At 46.9% G+C, this 9792-nt stretch overlaps 1 protein-coding gene across 1 annotated transcript; it reads left to right on the plus strand.

Annotated features, from left to right (window-relative positions):
* Positions 1 to 214: 214 nt before the first annotated feature.
* Positions 215 to 1183, plus strand: LOC146813370 (olfactory receptor 5AR1-like). The gene has a single exon (XM_085615395.1). The coding sequence runs from the start codon at positions 224 to 226 to the stop codon at positions 1181 to 1183; it is 960 nt and encodes a 319-aa protein (XP_085471521.1). The 5' UTR covers positions 215 to 223.
* Positions 1184 to 9792: the final 8609 nt, after the last annotated feature.

Raw genomic sequence — 9792 nt, forward strand, 5'->3', positions numbered from 1 at the left:
AAGTTTGAGCTATTGGTGCTGCATTATTATTGGGAATGCCAATAGCTCAAACTTTCAATAATGCGAGATCTATTGCATTGCAAATGCTTGTTAATATACTGCAAACAGATGACAACAATTTATACAAATGCAGCTACCATATATTTTCATATTCATAATCTCGTTTCCTTTTTTCCTCAGATCTTCCTTAATTCATTGTACAGCAACACAAAGCACTGGAATTATGAAAAAATCAAATCAGACTCTCTTGAGTGAATTTTTAATTTTGGGATTATCGCAAAATCCTCGGCTTCAAGTTCCAATTTTCATTCTGTTCTTACTCATGTATTTATTTACTCTTCTCGGAAACCTTGTCATTATTACATTAATATGCATTGATGCACATCTTAAAAATCCCATGTATTATTTTCTCCTCAACTTATCTTTCCTAGATATTGGTTTCACAACGGTCACCATCCCAAAACTGCTGGTGGTCTGCTCAAAAGGCAAGAAATCTGACAAATCCATCAATTTCTCTGCATGCATCCTTCAACTCTATTTTTGCATTTCCTTCATCAGCACAGAGTTTTACTTACTGTCGGTCATGGCCTATGACAGGTACCTTGCAATTTGCAACCCCCTACGCTATGCATCTATCATGAATAAAAGAGCCATGATTTCATTGACTGTAACATCCTGGGTGCTTGGCTTTTTGGACACTATCGCACATGCTGTTTTGTTATCAAATTTATACTTCTGTGCATCTAATGAAATCAATCATTTCTTTTGTGATATGAATGCTCTTCTAAAACTATCCTGTACAGACACATATTTCATAAATAGCACAACTTTCGGAGTAGGTATTGTAGCGGGACTTGGTCCTTTCATCTTAACAATAACTTCCTATGTGCTAATTATCTTAAACATCATGAAAAGGTCTTCCAAAACAGGGAGACAGAAGTTGTTCTCCACATGTTCCTCTCATCTGACTGCAGTTGTTTTGTTCTATGGAACTGAGCTTGGTGTTTACATGAAACCAACATCTGGTCACTCATTGGACAAAGACAAGCTCTTTGCTGTAATGTATACAGTCGTCATTCCAATGTTGAATCCAGTTCTTTACAGTTTGAGGAACAAGGATGTAAAAGGTGCTTTGGAAAAAGCTATAGGGAAACTAAGGCAGACAAACACTGTGCTATATTAATGTAATAGTTCAAGCTGTACATATAGAAAGTATTCTTATCTATGATCATGCACCAAGTCGTAACAGAGTTTGTTTATAACATTAATACCAACAGTAAAGCGCAGTGGAAATTAAATGTGTCTTTACTTATCAACAAAAAACTGCACAAACGATGACAGGAAATAATTTATGAATTTGTACACATGAAAGAAAACTAAGCCATCACTTACTACATTGTTTTATGACCTGTGGTGTCACACCTGTGGAGTTTCCCATTCTTCAGCTCAAAACAAATCATACAAAAGGAGGGTACAGAGAAAGAGTTTGAGAAGACATCTGCTCCCAAAATAAGGTACAACAGTCAAAAACAAACTGACTAATGTGACATTTGAGATACATTTTCACTACACATAAAAAGGCAAAACTTGAGTTGGTACACTTCCATCCAACCTCCTTGTTATCCTCATGCAAGAGGGCTTTCAATCCCTTGAGACCAGGAAAATGGTGGATACGCCTGATCTGCCTCCCAGGGGATTTGAATTCCACTACTCCTCAGACCACGTGGATGGGTCTACCTCAGTGGTGGCTTTTCCCTCATTTGTGGCTGCACCCAACTAGAAATTCAGCTCCCCTTGGGACGTTATTAGGGTGGTCAACTAGTTCTGCTCCCCATGGAGATGAAACCTCAATAGTCATCACTTTAGTGGGTCCCTGGGTCAGTGTTTCCCCCTCCATATTTGTCATACCAATGAACCTTTAGTGCCCCACCAACCACCTCAGTGTACCAGTAAGAGAGACAAAAATTGATTGGAGATCACGATTGGCTCCTGAGGCGAAAAGCCGGGAGCGGGGACTAATTACTTTTAAAATCATTTGTGATGTGATACTGTGTATTTTAACTGTTACCCCCACCTACCTGAACATTTGGCTTCTCAGAAACAGCGCTACGCGCTGCAACGACTCCCTTCCTTCGGCCGCCATTCCCGAGGGCGAGGCGAGACACGCCCCCTCGGCTGGCCACGCCCCCCCGCCAAACATACAAATAGAGCGCGCCAACGCTAGGCGCCGCATTCGCGATTGGCTCCTGAGGCGAAAAGCCGGGAGCGGGGACTAATTACTTTTAAAATCATTTGTGATGTGATACTGTGTATTTTAACTGTTACCCCCACCTACCTGAACATTTGGCTTCTCAGAAACAGCGCTACGCGCTGCAACGACTCCCTTCCTTCGGCCGCCATTCCCGAGGGCGAGGCGAGACACGCCCCCTCGGCTGGCCACGCCCCCCCGCCAAACATACAAATAGAGCGCGCCAACGCTAGGCGCCGCATTCACGATTGGCTCCTGAGGCGAAAAGCCGGGAGCGGGGACTAATTACTTTTAAAATCATTTGTGATGTGATACTGTGTATTTTAACTGTTACCCCCACCTACCTGAACATTTGGCTTCTCAGAAACAGCGCTACGCGCTGCAACGACTCCCTTCCTTCGGCCGCCATTCCCGAGGGCGAGGCGAGACACGCCCCCTCGGCTGGCCACGCCCCCCCCAACCCCCCGACCCATCGGCATGAAGCATGTGTCTTGGTAGGAAGCGCAGCGGACGAGCGCAGCGGGCGCGACGTTTGCGCGCCGAAGGCGCGCCAAAGGCAAGCCCGTCTGCGCCCGTCCGCGGCCGGACGGGGCTAGGGGCACAACTCCATGCAAATTCTATCTCCTACTCCTCTGAGCAGCTTATCACCCTCCAGGGCCACTTGCCACTCTCGGACTCTGTCCGCAGGCATATTACTTCCCTAGGGATCGCACCCTCTCCCACTCCTACTCTGCCATTCTCTCCACCCGTCTGTTTCCCGCAATGCCCTCCCCCACCCGGCCCTTCCCCTCCCACCCAGTCACTATCCATCCTCTTGCTTAACACCAGGTCTGCGGTCAAGCACCATCATGAGCTCTTTGTCTTGCTTGATTCTGAAAAGCCTGACTTACTGCTCTTGACCGAAACCTGGTTCTGTGACTCTTCCCTGCCTGTTCTCTTGGCTACCCTCCCCCCCTCCTATGTGGCCTTATGCGCTGACCGCCCAGCAGGTAGGGTTGGCGGTGGAGTGGCGATTATTGTTCGGTCGGAACTAAATTTTCAACCCATCCCCTCCTCCCCCATCTCCTCCACTGAATTGCTCACTGTTCGTTCCCTCGCCCTCTCCCCTCCTATCACCTGTCTCCTAATGTACCGTCCTCCCCAGTCTTTGCCTCTATTCCTGCCGGCTCTTCAAGACCTTTTGGCCAACATGGTGGTCAATTATGCCTCGGTCCTGGTATTAGGGGATTTCAACTACTGGCCCTCGGACCCTTCTGAGTGTACAGCCTCGAAAGAATTCACAGAGACTCTCACATCTTTAAATTTCATACCACACATCTCCGTTCCCACTCACTCTCACGGTCACACTCTTGACCAGGTCTGGTCTCTTAATCTTCCAGTTTCCCCGGTGACGGTCTCCCCCTGTCCCTGGTCCGACCATGCCCTTATCTCCTTCTCTGTCTCTCTCAACTCGATACCCAAAGTCCCCCACGCCAAAAACACCTGGGCGCGGAATTGGAATAGAGTTGACTTTTCCACTCTTATGTCTCACCTTCAGAACTCTACCCCGTCCCTCTCCGATCTCTCGTCCGACTCCCAAGCCAACACTATCAATACCTGGTTGGCTAGAGGTTGTGACTCAGTGGCTCCCCTGCGCCGCATCTCCGTCCGGCGACCAAAGGAGTCTAACAGGTGGTTTAATGACCACCTAAAAGAACTAAAGCTGTCCGCTCGACAGGCAGAAAGGCACTGGAGGAAAAATTATTGTCCCTCACTCAAATCTCTTTATCTGAAATCACTCGCCGACTATAAGATCGCAATCATTTCCGCCAAAACCTCCTACTTCTCAACCAAAATAATGTCTGCCGAAAATAAACCTAGGGAGATCTTCAGCATAGTGCAGGACTTGGCTTACTCCGACAAGACTTCACCTCAAATCCCCCCATCCCAGCCCCTTTGTAATCAACTTAACACTTATTTCCTCGATAAAATCGCTACCATCAAAGCCAACATCCCCCCCCCCTCATCAGCCTATGTCGACCCCTCTCCTCCTACTGTTCAAAACCGTCTCACCTCCATCCCCCCCATCACTGAAGAGGTATTCCTAGACTTACTCCCCAAAGTAAAGTCAGGCTCTCCGGCAGACATCTGTCCGGCGCGAATTCTCCAACGAATCTACTCCTCTTGTCCTGAACCCCCCATTACCTTTCTTAACAGCTCCCTAGCGCAGGGAGTAGTGACCCCTACGCTCAAATCAGCCACCATAGTGCCCATCCTAAAAAAACCTGGCGCTGACCCATCCATCTCAGCCAACTACCGCCCCATCTCCCTGCTGCCCTACTTGGGCAAGGTGCTGGAACGTTATGTCACCACGGTACTCAGCACCCATGTTGAGGCCAATGGGGGTTTGGCTTCCCGCCAGGCTGGCTTTCGACCTAGGCACTCGACTGAATCAGTCGTGGTATCAGTCCTGGACAACCTCAGGAAGGGTATGGATCATAACAAACACCAGGCCCTGGTACTCCTCGATCTCTCGGCCGCATTTGACACGGTAGACCACACCATCTTACTGTCCCGTGTCAAGGCGGCTGGAATTGAGGGAGCAGCCCTGGTGTGGCTTTCCTCCTTCCTGAGGGACCGCACTCAGGCGGTCCGGCTCGGAGATTTTACAACCATCCCACTCCCCGTCACGTGTGGTGTCCCCCAGGGTTCTTCCTTGTCCCCCCTACTATTCAATCTCTACATCTTCCCCCTCATTTTCACTCTTCAACAGCTGGAGGTCACCGTGTTTACCAAGCAGATGACCTCCAGCTCATCTTTGATCTATCCTCTTCTCCCCTTTCTGTTTCCAGCTTCCAGTACACCATGACATTTATCAGGGACTGGATGAACCATAACCATCTCAAGTTGAATCCGGATAAAACCGAGTTGGTTCTTACCGGAGGCTCTTCCAGTCCCTGGAATTCTCTTTTCTGGCCCCCTACCCTTGGCCCTGCCCCCACTCCTTCTACCACGGTCAAAACTCTGGGGGTTAAAATGAATAATCAGCTTACCCTCCACTCTCAAATCAGCTCCGTAGTCTCCTCCTGCTTCCTCACTCTCCGAACTATCCGCACTGTCGCCCGCTTCTTCTCCCCCCAGACGCTCAAAATGATCATGGCCGCTCTAGTCATATCACGACTGGACTACGCCAACGCCCTCTACAACGGCATACCAGCATACAGCCTAAGGAGGCTACAGGTAGTCCAAAACCAAGCCGCCCGACTGGTTTTTGGTCTCCCACGCTACCACCACTCCACACCCCTCCTCAGGGAGCTTCATTGGCTCCCGATAAAGGAACGTTCTCTGTTCAAAACCGCCTGCATGGTTTTCCAGGCTCGTCAAGGCACCGCACCTGCTTTCATCTCCTCACTAATAACAGAATACGTTCCCTCTAGACAACTTCGTTCCTCTTCCAAGTCCCTTCTCCAAATCCCACGCTTCAGACGCAAAAAGTGGGGTGGGTCCAATTTTTCCACCTTGGCCCCTACGTTCTGGAACTCCCTTCCAGACCACCTACGTGCGTCTACCCACTATCTATCCTTCCGTAAGGATCTAAAAACGTTTCTTTTTAATCAGGCATTCCCTGTGTAAACCCCCTCTCCGGCCCAATCCCGGGCTCCCTTCTGTCTCTGTAGCCAATCCCCTCCACTAGCGCCAAGAAACCGTTCGGTGCACGCTGCGCTTTATAAATGTTTTTTAAATTAAATTAAATTAAGAAATATGCTGCTCTCCCCTAAATACTCCTGCCTGGCTTTGTCTTTCAATAGTTCCCATCAGCAATGATATTCAGTCACGAGGCGCTGTGGCCACTAGGAGCTCACCCTCTAAATGCTGTTTTTAGAGGAGTGAATGCCAGACAACTTCAAATTAAATAACTGGGTCTTTAAGGGACACAGGGTCTTTAAGGGACACTTTTGTAGCATGGCAAACTCTCGCATGCTGTCATACTATCATGTCATCAAATTAAATATCATAAGCTCTCACTTCCTGTGATGTCATTCAGTGTGAAAGACACATGATGTCACCTCTGCTACCAACGGCATTCAGTGAATTGATGCCCATGAAGGTGCTCCTGGGACAGGTGGTCCCATGGTTCTCCTCCCCAAGTTCTGAAGCTGTCAGAGCAAAGGGCAACAACACCACCATTCTCACACACCCAGATCGGTGATTGAGACCTTGGGGAGGGCCAGGGGAGGATTCCTGAGTGTATCCTGTGGATGCGTACCTGCTTGCACGTACACTGCTGGCTTCTCAATCGAGCATTCTCTTACAGCTGTATTAAGGTTATTTTATTCCCAAGGCAGGACAGAACTCACAGTACACACCTTGTGTGCCAATGGCCACCCTCACCACATACATGATACAACTATAACTCCGCTGGCCCTTTAAACAAATCAACCCACACTCCTCTTTGGTTCTAATGACTTTCCCTCTCATAATTTTCCAAATTTCTTATTCAGGACTTTTATCTTTCCTGAGTCCTACTAGTCCTGCACTTAGCTTGCTGGCACTGGATCTCATTGAAACAAACTGGTCTTCCATGGCCCAACCTACCGGTCCCAGCATCAAGTACAGTATTGACTGATTACCAATATCCTCAAATCCATCCATTTCTTTCCATTAAATTACCCCAAGCTTTAGACATCACTCTACCTTTTGGTTTCCTGTGATATTTTTACAGTGACCAGAAAACCCTCAACAAATACTGTTCTTTCTGCTCCCTTGCTCCCTTTGCCTTTTTGGGGGATGAAGCTAGCCAGAAGTCTCTCATCTATTTTCTAAATCATTTCACCAACTTCACACCTAGTCCATCCAAAGAGCCCTCTCTACCAAGGAAAGTCCAAGACAGTACAGCAGACAATATGACTCCACTTCAATTTATATTTCCCTTCTCCCAAAGCATGGCCAATGCCTCCTGAACCTCACTGCTGTCACACAACCACTGCACACTGCATAACTGACCCCCAAAAATCTACAGAGGTGGCAACTGAAGCTAAGAGGTTAATTTTACAGCACTTACCACCATAACTGCCCCACGCCGTACTTCCCACCTGCTCCCTCGCCCCTACCCATTCCATTTCTTTGATTAAGGTATCTTGGTACCCCCCAATTTCCCTTTGGTCTGAATAATGAGCTAGACGAACTTCATGCCACCCCTCCAAAGCCAATTTATATATTTACCTTGTGATATACTCCACTGAAGAAAGGAGGCACCTGATGGCTTTTTCAAGAGGGGTTTAACCATGGCATGTTTCAACGCATCGGGAACCGTGCCACTTTGTAGTGAGTGGTTAAACATATCTGTCAGTCTGGCCAAGATTGTGTTTCCTCCTTTCCTGAGTATTTCAGGGGGGCTGGGTCGAGCGGTGACCCTGATTTGACAGTCCTGAGAATTTCCTCTATGACTTCCTTGTTAATTGGCGGGAAGGCTCTCAGTGTGATTTTAGATGTGATTGCTGCTGCTGGTGTTGAGTTTAAGGCAGTATTTTTGGGTAGAGCTAACAGAATGTTGTTCACTTTTCCTAGGAAAAGGTTTGCAAGCAAGTTTCAGCGCTCTTCTGAGGGAGCTGGCCCTTACTGACTCAAAACTGCTTTCATAAGACTATTTAATAGTTTGAATAATTCTTTGAAGAGTTGGAGGACATTTTCTATTTTGGGACTGAGTAAGAGATTCTTGCTTCTCTAATCGAGCATTGGTATTTTGCCATCGATTCCTTGTTTCATGCCTTGCTGGGCCACTTATACGTTTTTCTCCGCACTCTTTCCATTTGTTTTGCTCCCTTTTTTGATTCATAAGATTTGCTGAGAACCAGAGAGTGCATCCTACCAGACAACTTTGCCCGGGGGTTCATAGGGACCGGGCGTCCAAGGAGCCTCTGAGCGAGTCCTCAAACTCATTATATCTTTCTCCAATTTCCCTTCCATACTAGGGATGGATTCCACTAGGAAGCTTTTCTCAACCAGGGGTATCTAGTTTTGTCCAGCATTGGATTAGCTTATCAGGGAGAGGCAATGTATGCATGGTTGTGTGCAAGGAAAAGGGCACTAAGTGGTGGTCCAACCAATATATTGTGATAGGAGCATCCGCTGTGAGCTCAGTGATATTACAGAAGATAGGATCCAGTAGGTGGCCCAATTTGTGGGTTGGCTGATTTATGAACTGAATCTTCCGGATGGCCGCCATATCATTGCTAAGGTTTTTTATGCTTTTACTGCTCTCATTGTTAAAATGTAGATTAAGATCATGCAGTAATGTGAAATTATACTTCTGTAGGCAAGGTTCAGCTAGAAACTTGCCTAGAGCTTGGCTAAGTTCTGAAGCGGGACCTGGGGAGGGGAAGGCACATCAATATTCCTGAAGAAGTGAAGGTGGCAGACAGCTCAAGAGAGGAGAGCAGACTTTCATTTTTGGGAACTTATGTGGTAGTAAATTGTCCTTTTTGTTAGTTTTGGAAGATTATGGATACCCCCCCCCCCCCCATGAACATTTGTATAGTTGCTTTTGGCACAGCAGATATATCCATTACAGTGTGCTTTCTCCTGACCAATTTTCCTGCAAAATAAACACTGAATAAATTATCATTCGGACTAGAGTCAAATAAATTCCGACAATTCTTGTAGCCATGGATATTTCATGAGCAGTGCTTGGTTCAAACGAGTTGGCCTTTGTCCTAATAACAATCACTCGGGGAACAACCTTTACAACGCAACTGTTACAACGCACTACACTTACAACGCATGACACTACAACGCATTTTTAAAAACTACCTTTACAACGCATTCCATTACAACGCCTACCATTACAACGCATAATATTACACTACACTATCCAACACTTACCCTACTGTTGCACCCCCTGGAGTTAGAATAGTAATTTTTACCCCTATACTATCCAACACTTACCCTACTGTTGCACCCCCTGGAGTTAGAATAGTAATTTTTACCCCTATACTATCCAACACTTACTCTACTGTTGCACCCCCTGGAGTTAGAATAGTAATTTTTACCCCTATACTATCCAACACTTACCCTACTGTTGCACCCCCTGGAGTTAGAATAGTAATTTTTACCCCTATACTATCCAACACTTACCCTACTGTTGCACCCCCTGGAGTTAGAATAGTAATTTTTACCCCTATACTATCCAACACTTACCCTACTGTTGCACCCCCTTGAGTTAGAATAGTAATTTTTACCCCTATACTATCCAACACTTACCCTACTGTTGCACCCCCTGGAGTTAGAATAGTAATTTTTACCCCTATACTATCCAACACTTACCCTACTGTTGCACCAACTGATCAACAACTCCTCCATCCTGCTCCTTGGCGACTTTAATTTTTGGCCTTCCGATCCTGCCGAATGTCTGTCATCTAAGGATTTCTCCGAAACCCTCCACTCCCTTAACTTCACTCCCCACGTTCACTCCCCCACTCACATCAAGGGTCACCAGCTTGACCAAATCTGGTCCCTGAACTGCCCTGTGGAATCCTTATCTATCTCCCCTTGCACTTGGTCCGACC

Source organism: Triturus cristatus, chromosome 7 (genome assembly GCF_964204655.1).
Source record: "Triturus cristatus chromosome 7, aTriCri1.1, whole genome shotgun sequence".
Classification (NCBI taxonomy): Eukaryota; Metazoa; Chordata; class Amphibia; order Caudata; family Salamandridae; genus Triturus; species Triturus cristatus.